Source organism: Geotrypetes seraphini, chromosome 16 (genome assembly GCF_902459505.1).
Source record: "Geotrypetes seraphini chromosome 16, aGeoSer1.1, whole genome shotgun sequence".
Lineage (NCBI taxonomy): Eukaryota > Metazoa > Chordata > Amphibia > Gymnophiona > Dermophiidae > Geotrypetes > Geotrypetes seraphini.
The window spans coordinates 1,253,819-1,274,411 of NC_047099.1; the positions used below are offsets into that span (position 1 = coordinate 1,253,819).

Consider the following 20,593-nt stretch of genomic DNA (forward strand, 5'->3'; position numbering starts at 1 on the left):
AGATCTGAAGCAGGCACCCACCACCTCCCCCTTTCCAGTAAATAAATTCACCCACCACCGTGCTGAAAAAGACATACTTGTTATTCAGAATTACAACATACAAAAGAAGTTAGATAATGGATTATCCATTCAGTGTCTCTTCTGGAGAAGGCGTTTGAGTTCCACTGAGGAAAAGGCATTATTCCAAAAAGAGAAATCAACAAACCCCCTGGTTCTTTAGTCAAAGGGTTTTACATTCTGGGTCTCTGCGGTCCCCGTACTCATTTCACCCGCTCCATAATCAGTCAGAAATCAGATATGAGTGTCCATGTCTCTGTCCCCTGGGAGTGCTTCAGCAGGACCTGGGACACGCCCATGATTCCTCGTGTAATCTACAAAAGCAAACATGATTTGAGAGAGGAGAATAACACACATCTGTGCTAATGTGTTTACGTGAGGTGAATTACATTTTGGCTACTGTAGATATTCTCCTAACCAAGCAAAGAGACGGTAGCGGAGATGAGGTCACCGAGGGTCAGGATCTAGTGAAGGCACGTACCTTTTCTAAGGTTTCACTCCACTTTCCTCTCTTTCCTTGGCACAAGCACTTTGTGTAAGTAAGGCAGTAGGAGCAGCAGTGAGAAAAACAGGACATGACCAATAAAACAGACTGACGTAAAGACCTGGAAGTGACAGAAAAGAAAGGCAAAGTTATATTCCGAGTGACACATTCCTTACTCCTTTACCGTGTCAGAACACTGACTCCAGACCCCCACTCCCCCTTGTTGGGGGGTTATTGTAAAGCATTTTGCGGCAGTGCTAAAAGTCCATAGTAGAGCAAACACAACTAACTCCTCCCCCATCATACTTACCCTGAGCCACTTGTCCCAGGTGAAGAGGCAAAAGGGTACCAGTGCATATCCCATACACAACCAGTGGATACTCTGCTGGGCTATGTAGAGTGGTAAATTCAGAGCAGGTGTGGAGGTCAGCTGTGTAAGCAGTGGGCTCTTGTGCACCAGCTCAATGATCTGTGGGGATGGAGAAGAGAGTCAACAGATAGGCAGAAGGGGAAGCAGCTGCGATTGCTCATACATGTTGGAATTCCAAACCTCAAAATGCAGCAGTGTTGTGTAATGGGTGATTCAAGGACATACTAGCCCCACTTTCAAAGATGGTTGTATTGTTGATAACTTGTGAGCAGCACAGGGAGAACTGGGGTTAATTGGATGCAAAATCCGCAAATGAGGCAGACAATATCAGTCACACACTATTAATGAAACTACAGCCTCGAGTCAGGACAGTGAATTTTGATCCTCGCCTCATGTTACAGTTAGTTATTTTTTTTAATATACCGCCAATATTAACAAAAAAAATTAACAGATAAAAATGAAAGGGACATAATTTAAAAAAAAACCACAGCAGGGAAATGTATACTGTACAATTAACCATACTAAACACAAAATGACAATCAAGGACAGGAAAGATTTACAAATATCAAGAGGTAAGAACAAATGAGGTAAAAACAGGAGGAAAAGGGGAAGAAAAAATATGAGAAGAAAGCAAAGGAAGAACTAAATTGAAGTGTTAAGAACTAGAGTCAAATAATAGGCTTTCAAACATGATTTGAGATTGTTCTGTGCGCAGAAACTGCAAGACAAAAGTACCTTCATGTAACTGGTCTCTAAAGCTGTTGAAGTTGCTTTCGTTGGTCTTAAAAACTCGGAGCCCTGCTGAGAGCAGCCTTCCTAAACAAGAAAAGGAGCTGCTTGCTTGAACATGTGAAGCCCCCAAGGAAGCCAGAAAGCGTTGGGTTCCAAACAAGAGAAGTGCTTAACATTTGAAATTGATATCCCAAAAATGAAGACTTTAAGTATTATAAATATATAAGTCACTTTTGACATCACATTGTAAAGAAGACCAAAAAGTTATATGAAGGAATTTTTGGCTTGCAGTTTCTGGGGTCTCGCTTTCTCCGTTAACAAAATTCAGCTCTATTGACTCATGAGAGTTGAGGTTGAACACCACTGGCTGGGAGTTTACCTGTTTCTCCAAGACGACAATCAAGAATTCGAGTGAGAAGCAGATCAGATAGCCAGAATGCAGTCCATGCCAGACAGCCAGGAAAAGAAGTGCAGCGGCCTGGGAGATGATTTTATTCCCCAAGAAGCGCAGGCGCTTAAAGACATTCCTGTTTTAGGGACAGACACAGCTCCCCATTAAAATGTATTCATGACATCATTTAACCAATATTTGTACATGAGAGGAAAGGCTGGAGATCCATTACTGATGCAAAACATACAGAAAGCCTAAGCCTCTATTTCTGCACACAAGAAGGTAAGAAGAGCTGGGCCAAGTCAGGCTAAGATTCAGCAAGGCCAGCAGCTCCCATCTGTAGGATTTAGGGAGGGTTAGCTGGCTAATTTCATGAATCTTTCCTCCAAGAACTTGCCCAAACCTCTTTCAAGCTGCACTAGCCAGAACTAAGCCTAAATCTACCAGAAGCTGAGTAGAGACGATGCAGATCAGGAAGAGTCTCAGTGGCTTCTCTTCTGTATCTCTGTACATCAATAATATCCCCCAGGAGGTGCAGTCTCGGAGATGAACATTGCTTGTCCCTTAGGCTATGCCCCCAACCCCCACCAGTGTGGTCTCTGAAGCCACTTCACCTTGCGACCCATGCGTTGGTGTTGATGTTGAAAGATGCGATAGTGCCAGTGAAGAGAGGTGTTGTTTCAAACAGCCAAACCTTTACGTTGGCACAGGCATCCCACTGCGGCCTGCCGCTGGCGTCCATCCCATTGTACCCCATACCGGTCAAGATGCACACACCTTCCTGTGGGAGCAGAGCCAGAAAGTTACACCGTGCTGAGCTTCATCAAACTGCAGGGGAAGGGGACCCTCCCCCATTGCACACTGACCCTCATCACCTGTCCAGCACACAGACATACCCCTCTTAGAATATCTGCCTACATCCCTCTTCCACTCACCGTGACCAGCCAACAGGTGAGGTATTTATACAGCATGATCTTCCCCCAAATTGTTATATATACACAGCGGTACCAGAAGGGCTGGGCCTGGAAGAGATGAAAGATGACATCAGATGTTTCAGGAGGCCTGACACAGGGCAGGGTAGAAACTGGATTCTACAGAAGGTCTCAAGAAGGGCAAAGCTCAGAAGAGGGAAGCAGTCTGGCACAGGGCAGGAAGTGGCTTGTACAGAGGCCTGGCACAGGGCAGTAGAGGGCAAAGCTCAGAAGCTGGAGGCAGTCTGGCACAGGGCAGGAAGTGGATTGTACAGGGAAAAGCAGTACAAAGATAACAGAAAGGGTTGGTTGCAAGCAATTCCTGCTGCACTTACCAGGAACTGGTCTGTCAGGAGGTAGCTGTCAGGCAGGTAGGGGCTGATGATCGCATACACTGAGAGATAGATGAAACCCAGACTCAGGCGCTTTGCTGCTGGCATGAGACTGGAAACCCCCAGAAAAAGAACGAGGGGGCAAAAGTCACACAACAGACTCTCTTCTGTCTACACCCCCCCAACAATATGTCCTAAATGAGAAAAGAGAGAATAAGCTGGCAGATAAGGAGCACAGGGCCTAGTTTCTCCTTCTCATGCCACTCTGCAGAACCTGCGTCATCTCTCGTTGCCCTGCTGCTTTCTCCAAAGCATGGAAACCAGGTCATTTTCTAACATTACGCCTCGCATCAGGACCAGGGCTCAGCTTTTTTACCCAATACCTAAAAATTAGCACCACTGGTTTAGGGAGGGGAACTCACAAGATCCAGCTGGGCCCGCAGGAGACCTTGGGTTCTGCTTTCTTAACCCTATATGTCATGTCTGTCCAAGTTAGATTGTAAGCTCTTCTGAGCAAGGACAGGTCTATTAAATGTCAAAATGTACAGCACTACGTATGGCTTTCAACGCTATTTAAGTGATAAATAATAGTACCAATCCCGCTCAAAAAAAAAAAAGTTTGCTTCTTTTACATAAGTTATGGTAGTTGGAATGTTCTTATGCAATTCTGCCTCTTCTTGAGCTTAAGTTTAGATTTCTCCGGGGAAAAAGGGGCAAACTCTGCACAGCCACAGAAAACAACAAACAAGCAAATATGACCAAGGCCTTTAATAAGTAACAGATATAAGCAATAAACTTCTAACTCTAGCTGCCTCAATTGCAAGAGGACCCTGTGAGACTAGAAGACTGGGCGTCAAAATGGCAGACGACGTTTAATGTGAGCAAGTGCAAAGTGATGCATGTGGGACACTAATGCTGGGTTAGGAAAAGGATCTAGGTGTCATTGTTGTGCAGCGGCTGCTAAGAAAGCAACTGGAATGTTAGGAAAGGAATGGAAAACAAAGATGAAAATGTTATCACTGTATGGTATGGCCACTCCTCCAATACTGTGTGCAGTTCTGGCCACCATATCTCAACAAAAGATATAGCAGAAGAAGAAAAGGTTCAGAGAAGGGCGACAAAAATGATAAAAGGGATGGGACGACTTCCCTATGAGTAAAGGCTAAAGCGGTCAGGGAGATGGCTCAGGGGTGATATAAGTAGATGTGAATTGCTTGTTCACAACAAAAATACTAGGACTAGAGGACATGTGATGAAGCTATTAAGTAGTAGATTTAAAACAAACCAGAGAAAATATTTCTTCATAAAATGTGTAATTAAGCTCTGGAATGCGTTGCCAGAGAATGTGGTGAAATCGGTTAGCTTAGCAGGGTTTAAAAAAAAAAAGGCTTGGATAAGTTCCTAAAAGAAAAGTCCATAGGCTATGATTAAGATGGCTTGGAGAAACTCACTGCTTATTCTACTCCTTGGGATCTAGTTAGGTACTTGGGACCCGAGTTGGCCACTGCTGGGAACAGGGCTTGATAGGCCTTCAGTCAGTCCAAGTATGGCAAATTTTATGTTCTTATGTTAATGATGTTTATTAAAAATCTTTATATATCGCTCAGTTTGCCAAATAGGATCAAGGCGGTTAACAATATAATCCAAAGTAATGAATAGAACTCCATGTAAAAAGGCAGAGCAAAAAAATAAACTAAATATCACACATCTATCGTCCAAAATATTAAAGATAAATATGCAAAATAAAACTATAAAATAATGCAGGTTAAAGTACTGAATTCAAGTCCTATCAGTTGAAAGTAATGGGCCTATAAATGCCTTTGAAAATTTAGGAAAGATTCTTCCTGTCTCAATTCTACGGGTAAACTATTCCATGGAATTGGAAGCAGATAAAAAAATGCACAATTTCTAGTCAATGAACGCAGAAAACATTGAAGAGAGTGCATGAAAACAAGTGAAGCTACTGTACAATTGGCCGAAATACAGCCTATGTCGGGTTCTTTAGAAGCTTACTCGTGTGGAGGCCTTGGTCATCTCTGCTTGTTTACTTTTTGTTATTAGTTTCTCAGTCTCATCTGACAATGGAAGACGTTATCCAGCTCACCTATTTGGTCTTTGGCCTTTCACATCCGTCATAGTTCCCTCGGCCACCTTCTGATAGCGCTTTAAGGAGAACTGTGGGCCCACTAATAAGCCACCATAGAAATAGGAGAATCCAGCCACCTGCAGGAAGGAGGGGACGCTTGGCAGTGTAAACTGCTGCTGCTCGTTCGTTAACTGGTCCTGAGGAGACAGAGGGTTACATCAGTGTCAGACTTTTGGATCATTTAGCCCTGGGTTGACCTGTGCATAGCAAGGATTACAGGTAAGAAGCAGCACCTGTCTACCACCCCAAATGCACAGACATCTTTTCCTTTATTCTTATTGGGCTTTCCTTTAGTGTAATCTATTTTAGACTTTGTTAATTGTATATTATGTCTTTGTAATTTTGTTTGTGTATGTCCGTTTTAATTCTCTCCCTTTTTAAAAATATTATTGTGTCTCGCCTAGAATTTAAGATAGGCGATTAATCAAACTGGGACATCCTTACCTGAGCCTTTCCTCCATCATAGTAATCAAAGACGAGACCTGTGGGAAAGAGGAGGAGAGAGTATTACTCAGAGGGAAGACGTACGTGTCCTATTTAAGTCCACAAACAGAATACATAGATCACATCTGAAGATAAGCATGAGAGACACGAGCTCAGAAGAGAGGAGGAGAAGAAGGATGGAAGTAGACATGTTCCTCACCTATCATCTTGAGTGTAAGTACACAGTGTGGCATTGTCCATTTTATATCGTATTCATCTGTTGCAGTGTAGTAATACCCCGCCAAGAGATAGATCTGAAAGACAAGATCCAGCATGAAATATTACCCCTTAAAGGATACTGTTGAATCAGAACAGTTAGGGAGTTTTAAAAATGGTGAAAGAAAGCCAAGAGTGCTTAAGAGGGAAGCAGAGTAAAGATGTCAAGTTATCCCTGTCATCTTCTCAGCAGCTTGTAGATACAAGGAAAAAGCACAATTAGAGAGTGTCTGTATACAAATGCTAAAAGTCTAAAAAAATAAAGTAAGAGAGTTAAGAGTATATAGCACTGAATGATGAGCTAGATGCAATAGGCGTCTCAGAGACCTGGTGGAAGGAGGACAATCAATGAGACACTGTATTACCTGGGTATAAATGATATCGCAAGGATAGAGTAGATCAAATTGGAGGGGTTGCACTATATGTTAAAGAGGGAATTGAATCAAACAAAATAAACATTCTGTACAACACAGATAGCAGTGTGGAATCCATACGGAAGGGAAGAAATATACGGATAGGGTTATACAACCGTCCCCTGGAAGAGAAGGAGCAGACAGATGAAGAAATGTTTTCAGAGATTAGGAAAGCTGCCAAGTTGGGCAACAGTAGAATCCCAAAAAGCTTAGTAGCTTATCCACATTCAATTCAGGAGACTAGTCCAAAACTATCTAATTGCTATAAACTAACCTCTAGGCAGCGTTCTTGGAGACTGAAAAAAAAATGGGAGAAAAAAGGCTCAGTTGAGCTTCATGGCCAAAAAACCCCTTCCAGTTCGAAATACCTTCAAACTGTTCTTTATTAAAAATCTCCATGTACACAGCAACACAGTCCTTCAAGCCAACATGAAAGCAAACACTCAGCTTGCTCTGGCTCCAATCTGTCCGACTGCTGCTCTATTCTTCCCGTAGGCAATCAGTGCCGAAGAAGCACGTACATGTGAGCCCGAGCCTACCGGACCACCTCCAAGGAGGCCACCATGGATCCCAAGACCTGCAGAAAGTCCTGCGCCAGTGGACATCGGCAATCTATCAGAGAGCGAATCTGCACCTGTAATTTGCATGCTCTGGCCTCTGGAAGGAAAATTCTCCCCAAGCTGGGGTGTTCAAAAGCATGCCAAGATACTCCAAGCGCTGAGACAGAATCAACCGACTCTTGGCCAGGTTGATCACCAGCCCAGGGACTGGAGAAACTCCACAACTCAAGCCGTTACCCAGGAACCCTCCTGCAATGACTTCGCTCAAATTAACCAATTGTCCAGATAGGGGTACACCAGAATGCCCTCCTTGTGCAAGGCAGCTGCCACCACAACTATAATCTTGGTGAAGGTGCGTGGCACCGTAGCTAGACCAAAAGGAAGCACACAAAACTGATAATGCTCTCCCAAAATCGCAAAGCATAGGAATTGTTGATGAGAGGCCCGAATGGGATCATGCAGATATGCCTCTGTCAGGTCGAGCGAGAGAAGTCAAAAATTCCTCAGGCTGGATGGCCAGAATTACCAATTTCAGGGTTTCCATGCGAAAAGACAGCACCCGCAGTGTTCTGTTGAAACCTTTGAGATCCAAAATGGGCCAAAAAGACCCCTCTTTCTTGGGCACCACAAAGTAAATGGAGCATCTGTCGGTACAGATCTCCTGAGGAGGCACTGGGGCTACCGCTTTGAGGCCAGCCCTTCTCTTCCAAGTTGTCTGACAAGGAAAGGAAATGATCTGGCAAAGGACGTGAAAACTCCAGAGCATAACCATCCCGAATGTTCAATCTCTCTCGCTGCCAACCAACAACCCCCCCACCCCCCAGCAGCAAAGAGATGCCGATTCTCTCCCGCTGCCAAGAAACGCCTGCCACCACCTGGCCGCGCGCACCCCCCTCCCCCCGCAGTAGGAGAATTCTACCAAGTGACCCCTCTGCCATACACCATCTCCCCCCACCTCCGACGCCCCCTCACTCTTACCTCTAAGTGGATTCCCTTCTCCCAGCTGGCCTTCCCCTCCCGGGGGGGGGGGGGAGGTTTGCGGGACAGGCATTTCTTGGCAGCGGGAGAATTGGCTGGGGGTATTCACTGCCACTGCTGGGGAGGGGTGTTGTAATGTAAGGGGAGAGAATGAGTCTCTCTTCCCCTGCATCACAACATGGCTTATTTTTGTCGCCAAAAGCCAACGCCGCTTTTCAAAAATGGCTCGGCATTTTTTAAGAATTCACCGGAGGGTTCATTTCAATATTGAAGAGCCCATTTGCATGTCATTGTTGGAGACTACTAGAAAGCTCGCTATTGACAGCGATCTCTTGATAATCCACCGCTAAAATACATACAGGCTAATGGCGTTAAAAGTTTTGAGAGTAAGAGGGACTGCAAAGCTCACTAGCCAAATTTAGTGTCTCAATCTCCACCGGCTGGCAGAGGAGCATAAACCAATCCGTTTCCGTGCCGGCCTGGAGGGATGCTAAAGAAAGGTGAATTTGCACATTGCAGGTGCATGATACATTGAATAGTAATCTGTCCCAGTAGGCTCACAATCTAACTGGTACCTGTGGCACTGGAGGGTTGAGGCTGGAATTGCACTCTCAACCTCAGGAGGCCGAGGCAGTAGTTCTGAGCCCTAGGCCACATCTCCACTCCATTTAGCCTGTCTTTACATAATTTTCTGACTGCTGTAGGCTGAATTCAGGTGGGGGAAGAGAGGGGAATGTGGTAAGTGTTTAGGGATTCTCATTCATGCTGACCTGTAGCTCTTCCCACACCTAACAGAAGGTCCCTCTCTCCCTATGACTTAGGCTGGCATCATTTCTTACCATTTGGAAGGAGAAACTGGTGAAGACAGCTGTGATGGTCCTGCCCATAAGGCGGAGGATGAGGAACTGGAGCACCACACAGAGTAGGAAGTGACACATCTGGTACCCTGCAGGAAGAGTCATGTGTTAGTGGGACATAGTCTGGGTACTTGTCCTCTTCCTGGAGGCTGCATTATGCTCATTTCCAGCAATGTTCATGACCTGGGTGTGACGTGTCGTGTAATTCCTCAAGGTCAACTTTTCTTACTTTTGCTCACTCACTTTGCTTCAGCCTTTTCTGGACTGATCAGACCTAACAAAGTTAATGCGGGCTTTCATTAAGCCATGCTCAACTACTCTCATTCAGTTTTTGATTGCTGTCCTTAAAACATCTCTTAAATTCTTGCAATTATCCAAGAACGCCACAGCACAGGTAATATCCGGACCGATGGGATGGGAGGATGATATCAGCGCACCTGCCTTGTAGGAAGCTCCGTAAAACCTGGCTTTTCTTTATTTCTGTTTCTTTTTAATTTCTATGTTTAGTAGAACTTCTCTTTATTCTGTTTGTCTGTGATGCATCGATTCAATGAGTGATTGACAGATCTAAGAAAATGAGTTTATTCCTTGCTTTGATACCACACAGTATCTTGGGTGCAGCTGCTAAAAATAGGACAGATTTTAATCTGCATCTTTGTGCTGTGGGGGCTGGATGTGTAAAGGACCATCTGACCCTGTCTAATCCTACTCGGTTTTTGAGCGCATGCCAGGCCTTTGATTTAGTGCATCAAAGGAAGCCTGTATGTGGCCCATTCCCCTGCTCTGTGGCTTATCTTTACTTGAAGAAGTTAGTCAAAATATACTTGTTTTCACAAACATTTATTCAAATTATGTTTTTCTTTTTTTCCTCTGTGTGATGTTTGTCTTAAATATGTTTGTTTGCATTTTGAGGGATTTTTTACCTTGCCTAACCCTAGTGGGCTTTGTCAATACATGACCAGTAAATTTGGTCATTAAAGAAAATCAGATTGGCACAACACAAGTTTTATGGTAAGTGTTAGCACTAAGTTTGAGACAGAGATCATACTCCACATACCCTGGGGCTTAGGACCGAGGTTCACTCCTGTCATGCTACGTGGAGACATTGCATCAGAGAGTGATAAGAATGAGAGAGATGGACAGTGTGAATACATAAACATACTCAGCAAACATTTTAAGATGAAACAAATAGACATAAGGTAGAAATCCTGGATGAAGCATGGAAAGGAGAGTAAGAACTTTTGACTGTGGCTATAATGAAGAAAACTGGGTCTTTGTCAGGTTTCGATACAGAAGATGCTGGTAAAGTTAATATTATTAATTTGTAAAAATCCCGAAATGCTTTTGCATACTGCACTGGAAGGATTTTTTTCTGAAACTAATGATTATTCACAACATTATGATAGTTATTTTAGAGATCTCGTTTTTCCTACACACACGGGGGTGCTGAAAAGTTTTCAGTCCAACCAAGAAGAGAATGAGGTGGATACAGTTCAATCAATGATCTGTAACAATGTCAAAAGAGAGAATTTAGTTTCTGCAAATTGGCACTTTATGAAATAAGATAATGCTCTTTTCAGCTACAGTGGCAAAATAACGCTCAGTTTAGAAAGTTGGTTGGTTGGGCTGAGAACCTTTAAGCACTCCCTTGTACAGGGTCAACTGAAACTACTATGCTCTTCTAGTGGTTGGTTTTTCAAGACAAACAGAGGTGGGACCCTGGCCTGAACCAAGGACAAAACAGACAGAATCAGATGGAAACACGATGGGAAATAAGAGCTCGAGTACCATATCTAGAATTTAATACGACATCAATACAGACTGGTTACTGCTAGGCAGGGGCACCAGCACCCATTCTCCTCCCCACCCCTCTTCTCACTTACCTCTTTAATGTTCTGAGCGCAAACAGTAACTCCAACCTGCTGCTCGGACCAGCATCGGCTCTTCCTCTGCCGTCACTTCCTGGCACCTAGGAAGTGATGTCAGAGGAAGAGCTATGCCACTGCTGCTAACAGATGCGACATGGCCATGATAGTAGTAATCATTTCCCTCAAAGTCTTTTGGTTTGTACCGGAAAGCATGCTTTTTAGCCTTAGGAGAAATACAAAAATAAGGAGCTTCTAAAACTCCTCTCCTGCACTTACCAAAATTGAAATAGCTAAGCAAGAGGCCTGTGATGATATGGAAGAGATAAGTGAGGTGTGCTTCTTTTCCAAAGAGGTACCATCGCTGGAACAAGGCCAAAGGATAGCCTAGTTGGATGAAAGAGAAAATAATTACACGCTTATCAAGCCCTAGCGCTGGTGCAACTTGTGTCTGTGCATGAGAAGCCGAGGTCTCAAGTATCAGCTAGAAGGCTGCGCTTGAGAATCAATACATTAGTGACTGCCAAACAATAATGTCAAGGCCTCCTAGTGATGGTTCAATGACACATCCCTGCATACAGGCCTTTCTCCAGAGTAAAAGGAGAATAATTACATGACAGAACCACCACCAAGATTTCACAAGAGGATTATTCTTCAGAAAGTATGCTTATTCCAGAGCAAACTAAGGCTTGTGTGTCTACCTCTCAAAAGAGAAACATCTGGATGTTTTAAGAAGATAGATGAGGCAGCCAGGAATAAAATCTCAGAAGGATTGATTTCCTTGCTTGGTTTTTTAAACTAGCTCGCACCTTTTCAGTGGATGCTGAAGGTGATTTACATTCAGGTATATTAAGCGTTTCCCTGTCCTTGAAGGGCTTAGAATTGAAGATTGTAACTGAACAACCAAGGGTGAAGCAACTTGCTCAAGATCAGCTGGAATGTCAGTTTATGCCAGCCTACTTCATTCTGCTATTTCCGACCGACACTGGTTCTCATTTATTAGGTCTCACTTTCCTCATGCAGTAATTGAGATGGCCACAGAACACAGGTGACTGCCATCAGCCCAGCCCTGTATTACTTCAGATAGAAAAATAGATGAGAAGCCTAGTGGTTAGAGCACCAGAGGACAACCAGAAAGGCCTGGTTCAAATCTTGCTGCTGCTCCAAGTGATCTTGGGCCAATCACTTACCCCTCCATTTCCTTAGGTACAAACGTAGAATGTAAGTCACCTTGAGCTATTAATGAAAAAAGTATGAGGTAAATCCAATTACATATGAACATATGGAGACCCAACTTCCAATATAGTCAGTGAGACCTGCTTTGACAACTATGAATCAGCTTCCATTCCCACTGCTAACACCATCTCTCCCTGTGTGACCTTAAACCCGACGTTACTCAGGTACACCTGCAGACCTAAGTTCCAATCCAATTTCTCCCACCATCTCTCCCTGTGTGACCTTTAACCCGACGTTACTCAGGTGAGACACCTGCAGACCCAACTGCCAGAGAGCCTCTGGGGTGTCCGGGGGAGCATCCACTGAGCATGCGCGGAACCCTATGCCACTGAGAAGGGGAGAAGGTGGTACAGGCGAAAAGTCGCGTCCTCACCGATGAAGATGGACAGAATGAGTCGCAGCGCAGCTTCCGAAGACCCCAGAGCCTCCGCCGTCTCCTGCAACAGCGTCTGCCCGGTTCCAGCAGTTACCGCCATCTTTATCGCGGACAAGCCGCGACTCCCACGAACCCGAATCGCGAGCGCGACAGAGAGCAAGAGGCGGCGCGAAAGTCAGCACTCGCACGGCGCCACACCCCCCTACGCTGCCATAGGCCACCGGAGCGCAGCGGGCGTGATTGCGTCTGACGTCTTCACACCTGATTGGGCTCAGAGGAAGGAGGAGGAGCTTGTCGCAGCCGTCTGGGTATACTACTTGTGGCATTTACTCAAACCAGGGGAAAGGTCGCGGAGGGTTGACGAGTCGAGAGTGGAAAAGGGGAGGGGGCGTGGCTTAAGCTATCGAAAAGCCTCCCAAACTTAATGAGTAATGAGGAGGCGTGTTTTTACGCCACCGTACGACGGTGCAGTAAGTTATTGAAGGTTTTTGATTGGTTAGTGGAGAGTATGGAACGAGGGGAATGGGGAGGAGCCTGAGCTCTTGGGGTTACTGCCGGTCGTCGTACCAGTTCCGATGTTTTGTTAAAAGGGGAGGGAATCATAGTGCGCAAGCGCATTGGCTTTTTTACGACGTTCGTCTTGGAGGGCGGGTCACGCGCTTTTCCCGCTCTTTAGTTGCCTGCTCTGAACTTCTGAGCTAGACGGGTGCGCGCTCTTCTTAGAGTAGATGACAGCAGATAAAGACCCGAATGGTCCAACCTGATTCAATTTAATTTATTTTTCTTCTGTTTAGCTATTTCTCGGTAAGGATCCAAAGCTCTGCCCGGTATTGTGCTTGGGTTCCAACTGCCAAAATCTCCATCAAGCTCACTCCAGACCATCTACACCATCCCAGCCATTGACACCCTCCTCAACTAAAACGATCTGGACATTGTTTCGAGAAGTGAGGTGATTAAATTTGCGGACGATACAAAGTTATTCAGAGGAGTGAAGACACAGGGAGATTGCGAAGATCTGCAACATGACAATCATGCTCGAGGAATGGGCGTCAACATGGCAGATGAGGTTCAACGTGGCTAAGTGTAAAGTGATGCCTGTCAGTAACAAAAATCTCAAGCACGAATACAGGATGTCCGGGGCGGTACTTGGAGAGACCTCCCAGGAAAGGGACTTGGGAGTTCTGATTGACAAGTCGATGAAGCCGCCCACGCAATGTGCGGCGGTGGTGAAAAGGGCAAACAGAATGCTAGGAATGATAAAGAAGGGAATCACGGCTCTGCCCCTGAATTTCTTGAGCTGTCCTTGTGGGGGGCTGTTCTGCCCTTCCTTGTTCCTTTCGGGCCTGTAGCCTTTTTTTTTCCCCCCCCTATGGATGGGATTCACTGCCATTTGGTTTGCTACTGTTCCTGGTCCTACTGTTGTATGCTCCTGCGAGTGTTATTTGTATTGCTTGTTTTTTCCCTGTTTGCTCCCTCAATGGGGGGAAGTTCAATAAAAATTATAAAAAAAAAAGAAGGGGATCACGAATAGATCAGAGAGGGTTATCATGCCGCTGTACCGGGCCATGGTGTGCCCTAATCTGGAGTATTGCGTCCAGCACTGGTCGCCGTACATGAAGAAGGACACGGTACTATCCGAAAGGGTCCAGAGAAGAGCGACTAAGATGGTTAAGGGGGCTGGAGGAATTGCCGTACATCGAAAGATTAGAGAAACTGGGCCTCTTCTCCGAACAGAGGAGATTGAGAGGGGATATGATCGAAATATTCAAGGTACTGAAGGGAATAGACTTAGTAGATAAGGGCAGGTTGTTCACCCTCTCTAAGGTAGGGAGAACGAGAGGGCACCCTCTAAAATTGAAAGGGGATAGATTCCGTATGAACATAAGGCAGATCTTCTTCACCCAGAGAGTGGTAGAAAACTGAAACACTCTTCCGGAGTCTGTCATAGGGGAAAACACCCTCCAGGAATTCAAGACAAAATTAGACAAGTTCCTGCTGAGCCAGAACGTAAACAGGTCTCAGGGCGCTGGTCTTTGACCAGAGGGACGCCGCGTGAGCGAACTGCTGGGCATGATGGACCACGGGTCTGACCCAGCAGCAGCAATTCTTATGTTATGTTCAAATGGCCATATACAGATACAGACCGTGCAAGTCTGCCCAGTACTGGACTTAGTTCTTCAATATTTACAATTATTTTCTGATTCTAGATCCTCTGTGTTCATCCCACGCTTTTTTGAACTCCATCACCATTTTCCTCTCCACCATCTCTCTCGGGAGTACATTCCAGGCATCCACCACCCTCTCCGTAAAGTAGAATTTTCTAACATTGCTCTTGAATCTACCACCCCTCAACCTCAAATTATGTCCTCTGGTTTTACCATTTTGCTTTCTCTGGAAAAGATTTTGTTCTACGTTAATACCCTTCAAGTATTTGAACGTCTGAATCATATCTCCCCTGTCCCTCCTTTTCTCTAGGGCAGGGGTCTCAAAGTCCCTCCTTGAGGTGCGCAATCCAGTCGGTTTTCAAGATTTCCCCAATGAATATGCATGAGATCTATGTGCATGCACTGCTTTCAATGCATATTCATTGGGGAAATCCTGAAAACCCGACTGGATTGTGGCCCTCAAGGAGGGACTTTGAGATCCCTGCTCTAGGATATACATATTCAGGGCTTCCAGTCTCTCCTCAAACATCTCAAACACCCCACGAGTGGCTACTTAGGAAGCTGTGGAACCATGGGGTGAGAGGGGATGTATACCGATGGATTAAACCAGTGTTTTTGAACCGCTGTTCCGCGGCACACTAGTGTGCCGCGAGATGTTGCCTGGTGTGCCGCAGGGCCGCCGGGCCCGGAGCTGACAGGGGGCCCGAGGCAGGGGCGCCAGTAGCTCGCCAAGGCAAAGTGAGTCGATCACCCAGGACTCACTTTGTCTTGGCGATCTAATCTATCGAGCCGATAAGTCTTCTTCTCCCCGACGTCAATTCTACAGTCGGAGAGGAAGTTCGAGCCAGCCAATCGCTGCCTGGCTGGGCGGAACTTCCTTTCCGATTGTAGAATTGACGTCAGGGAGAGCATGCGTCGGCGTCGGCTTTGGGGCCTGTTATCCATTGGTGGGTCCTGTTCCCCGATGGCAGCGGCAGTGGCTTGGGGAACGGCAGGGAGAAAGAAAGAAAGGGGGCAGGCAGGGAAACAGAAGGAAAGAAGAGAAACAGAAAAAAAGAAAGAAAGGTCAGGGAGAGAGGAAGAAAAAGTTGGGGGAGGGAATGAGGTGTGGAGGAGAGAAAGCATACAGGCTGATAGAAGGGAAGAAAGATTGGATGCACAGTCAGAAGAAGAAAGTGCAACCAGAAATCACCAGACAAGGTAGGAAAAATGATTTTATTTTAAATTTAGCAAAGTGGAGGCAGTATTACCACAGTTTTCAAAGGAATTTGCCCAAATAACTTAATAGTTAACTGGGTAAATTCCCAGAGATGAAAACTTCCCTTCACTTACTATGCACAGTTCTGAATTTATATCTGCTGTCTATATTTTACAATATGGTCACCTTTTACTAAACCGCAATAGTGGTTTTTAGCGCAGGGAGCCTATGAGCGTCAAGAGCAGCGCTGGGCATTCAGCGCAGCTCCCTGCGCTAAAAACTGCTATTGTGGTTTAATAAAAAGGATGGAGGGTATATTTGTCTATTTTTGTATGCTATAAAATCCAAATACAGAGAGAGACTGAGAGCTGTTGACGAAGAGCTACGTGTGTGTCTTTCTTCGATTCCAGCCAGAATATCAGCTTTGTGTTCAGCCAAACAGGCCCAGGTTTCGCACTGAATAAAGTATTTTATAATTTTTATTTCGTAATAAAGTAATTATAAAATACTTTCTTTGTGTTTATTTGATTCCTATTCAAGAGAATTACTTTATATATAGTCAATATAGGCAGAGAGTTAAATTTTTTAACATTTTCTAATGGTGGTGTGCCTCGTGATTTTTTTCATGAAACAAGTGTGCCTTTGCCCAAAAAAGGTTGAAAAACACTGGATTAAACAATGGTTGGCAGAAAGAAAGCAAAGGGTTGGTGTAAAAGGCCAATACTCGGACTGGCAGTGGGTCACGAGTGGTGTTCCGCAGGGGTCGGTGCTGGGACCGCTGCTGTTCAATATATTTATAAATGATCTGGAAACGGGGACGAACTGTGAAGTTATCAAATTTGCAGATGACACCAAACTCTGCAGCAGGGTTAGAACCACGGAAGAATGTGAAGACCTGCAAAGGGATCTAAAGAAACTGGAAGAGTGGGCAAAAAAGTGGCAAATGCGCTTCAATATAGAGAAATGCAAGGTCATGCAAATAGGGAAAAAGAACCCGATGTTCAGCTACACAATGGGGGGATCATTGCTAGGGGAAAGCAACCTTGAGAAAGACTTGGGTGTGCTGGTGGATACAACAATGAAAACATCGGCACAGTGTGCGGCAGCCTCAAAGAAAGCAAACAGAATGTTGGGTATCATTAAGAAGGGTTTCACGACCAGGACGAAGGAAGTCATCATGCCGCTGTATCGTGCAATGGTGCGCCCGCATTTGGAGTACTGTGCCCAGTATTGGTCGCCGTACCTCAAGAAGGACATGGCGATGTTTGAAAGGGTCCAGAGAAGAGCGACGAAGATGGTAAGAGGCATGGAAAACTTTTCATACGCTGACAAGTTAGAAAAGCTGGGGCTTTTCTCCCTGGAAAAGCGGAGACTTACAGGACACATGATAGAAACTTTCAAAATTATGAAAAGCATAGAGAAGGTAGACAGGGACAGATTCTTCAGACTGTGGGGAACCACAAGTATAAGGGGGCACTCGGAGAAACTGAAAGGGGACAAGTTTAGAACCAATGTCAGGAAGTTCTTCACTCAGAGGGTGGTGGACACATGGAACGCGCTTCCGGAGGTTGTGATAGGGCAGAGTACGCTACGGGGATTCAAAGAAGGATTGGATAAATTCTTAAAGGATAGGGGGATTGAGAGGTATAGATACAAGTAGAAATAGGTTAGGAAGAGTATAGATAGAAGAAAAAGGGGATTATAGGGCTAAGTCAAGGTACACATGAAAGGTCATAGACCTGATGGGCCGCCACGGGTACGGACTGCTGGGCGGAATGGACCTCTGGTCTGACCCAGTGGAGGCAACTTCTTATGTTCTTATCTTCTGGTGCAAGCCTATCATTTTCGTCGCCCTCCTCTGGATCGCTTCAAGTCTTACGTCCTTCGCCAGATATGGTCTCCAAAACTGAACACAATACTCCAAGTGGGGCCTCATCAATGACCAATACAGGGGCATCAACACCTTCTTTCTACTGGCTATGCTTCTCTTTATACAGCCCAGCATCCTTCTGGAAGCAGTCACCGCCTTGTCACTGTTTTTTCGCCTTTAGATCTTCAGACACTATCACCCCAAGGTACGTGCATATCAGTCTCTCATCTCCCAGCAGTATTAAATACTCAATGAACAAATTGTGAAGACTGATGCGACCACAAGGAAACTGGCCAGATGTTAAAGACTAAATTCACACAGGCTTAGGATCAGATGCCTCAAAGCAGACAACGGTGATATCTCTGAGGGGGAGCACTTTTCGGGACCAGAGTACTGATCAATGACTTATGGTCAGAATACTAAATACTAGAAAACTAAAAGGACATTTTAAAAGAGTTTAACTTCAAAGATCTTACATTCCCAAAACAAGCATGTCTTTCATTTCAGTATATCTGATAAACCACCCAAAAGCATGATAATTATTCCACAGCTTCCTGTAATGTTCTGTGGTTCAGTTGCTATGTTTGCAGTTATGTATTTATTTATAGCTCTTTATACACACAGCTTGATATACTACAAGTTTGCCACTAATAACGTCAATGAAGTTAACAAATGTAAGAATACTACAAAGGAAAGGCAACCTAGAAATTGCATAGAAAAGACAAGAGTTATGGTAAAGAGTGTTTATGGAGCAGTGAGACCAAAGGTCTCAGAAAAGAGGTGTGTCCTGAGCGGTGATTCCATAGTTTCTCTGGAGATACTCAAAACGGAGATGAGGAAGGGAGAGAAGTGCCAGTAGGGAGCAAAGGGAATAGGAAGGGAGCGTATGGGATAAGAAGGCTGTTGATATAGGAGGGGGTTGAGTGAGTTGGTTCATATATTTACCCAGCTTTATGAGGTCTACCATTTTTTCCGTGAGTGCTCCCTCTTTGGAATAGTATCCTGACTTACTTACACGAAGAATCAATTCTTAACCATTTCAAGACAAAGCTAAACACATTTCTTTTTCTTGATGCCTTTGAGATCTAACTGCCCTTTTAAAGGCGATCTAGAATGATTTTACCCACAGTTCCCCTCCTATTGTTTTTCCCCTAAACGTTATATTTTACCATGAAAATTGTAGTTCTGGCCTATTTACCTTTTGTCCCCGTTTGTCATGGTATTATGACTCGGAATGTTATTGTCGTCCCTAGAGATGCCCTGTAATCTTAAATCTCTATTTTAGCCAATGTATGCTTTTACGAATTTGTACACCGCCTAGAAGCCGATTAGGCGGTATAAGAAATTTTAAATAAACTTGAAACATAATAGTCTTACTGGTCTAGAAGCCTGTTCTCATGGTGGCCAATCCAGGTCCTTAGTACCTGGCCAAAACCCAAGGAGTAGCAACATTCCAGAATCCCAAACAAAAGATTCCAGAACCCCAAAGAATATCAAGATTCCATGCAGTTTCTCAAAGAATAGCAATAATCCGGAACTCCAAATGGTAGCAACAGTCCATGCTACCGATCCAGGGCAAGCAGTAGCTTCTCCCATGTCTTTCTCAATAACAGACTATGGACTTTTCCTCCAGGAAATTGTCCAAACCTTTCTCAAAAATAGCTATAAAAATCTTGGCTGTCATTTTTATGTGAAAAGAATCTGACTAGAAATATCGAGATAACAAAAATGGACAGTTTTGTAACTAGGATGAGGCATGGAGGACTAACCTTATGGTTAATGCAGTGGACTGAAAGTCAGCTTCAATTCCCATTGCATTTCCTTGTGACCCCTGGGCACATTACCTTACTCCCCCATTGTCCCAGATACAAAATCTTAGATTGTGAGTCTACTAGGGACAGCGAAAGTACCTGCATAGAAAGGCAGTGTATCAAATGCATGACCATACTGCATGACCATGCAAGACCGATAGTATGGCACACGACCTCCTCCTACTGGAGAATTGGTCCAGGACCTGGCAACTAAACTTCAATGCCAAAAAATGCAAGGTCATGCACCTTGGCAACAAAAATCCATGTAAGACTTACACTCTTAATGGTGAGATCCTAGAGAGAACTGTAGCGGAATGAGACTTAGGGGTAATCATCAGTGAGGACATGAAGACTGCAACTCAGGTGGAGAAAGCTTCATCTAAAGCCAGACAAATCATGGGTTGCATACGAAGGAGTTTCGTTAGCCGTAAGCCCGAAGTCATAATGCCATTATATAGGTCCATGGTGAGACCCCATCTGGAATACTGTGTACAATTCTGGAGACCACATTACCGCAAAGATGTGCTGAGACTTGAATCGGTCCAGCGAATGGCCACACGGATGGTCACGGGGCTCAAGGATCTCCCGTATGAGGAACGGCTGAATAAATTGTAGCTCTACTCCCTAGAGGAACGCAGGGAGAGGGGGGACATGATCGAGACATTCAAGTACCTCACGCGCCGTATCGAGGTGGGGGAGGATATCTTCTTCTTCAAGGAACCCACGTCAACACGAGGGCATCCATGGAAAATCAGGGGAGGGACATTGCATGGCGACACCAGGAAATACTTCTTCACCGAGAGGGTGGTGGATCGATGGAATGGTCTTCCGATGCAGGTGATTGAGGCCAGCAGTGTGCCTGATTTTAAAGCTAAATGGGATCGAAAGGTGGGATCTCTTCGCAAAGGGAGGTAGGGGAGGGTCATTGGTGTGGGCAGACTTGATGGGCCTTGGCCCTTATCTGCCGTCACTTTCTATGTTTCTATACTCAGTGAATATGATATGATAAGCAATGCAAGCCAGATAACAAAGGTCATCACAGATTAAGAAAGCAATCTTGTGTTTTATAACTGTTCACTGCC

At 44.9% G+C, this 20,593-nt stretch overlaps 1 protein-coding gene across 4 annotated transcripts; it reads right to left on the reverse strand.

Annotated features, from left to right (window-relative positions):
* Nucleotides 1–63: 63 nt before the first annotated feature.
* Nucleotides 64–12,748, reverse strand: LPCAT3 (lysophosphatidylcholine acyltransferase 3). Of its 4 annotated transcripts, none has more exons than XM_033924168.1 (13): nt 12,729–12,748; nt 11,135–11,242; nt 8,973–9,079; nt 6,127–6,220; nt 5,928–5,965; nt 5,442–5,620; nt 3,341–3,449; nt 2,970–3,056; nt 2,649–2,815; nt 2,023–2,170; nt 852–1,010; nt 539–662; nt 64–371 (listed from the first exon to the last, which is right to left on the reverse strand). In XM_033924168.1, exons 3-12 carry the CDS (start codon nt 9,069–9,071, stop codon nt 552–554), a joined length of 1,191 nt encoding a protein of 396 aa, XP_033780059.1. In that variant the 5' UTR covers nt 9,072–9,079; nt 11,135–11,242; nt 12,729–12,748; the 3' UTR covers nt 64–371; nt 539–551. The 4 variants fall into 4 exon arrangements, with proteins under 4 accessions (XP_033780059.1, XP_033780056.1, XP_033780058.1 ...); XM_033924165.1 differs by lacking the exon at nt 12,729–12,748 and adding an exon at nt 12,465–12,672; XM_033924167.1 differs by lacking the exon at nt 12,729–12,748 and adding an exon at nt 12,172–12,191.
* Between the last annotated feature and the right edge of the window lie 7,845 nt (nt 12,749–20,593).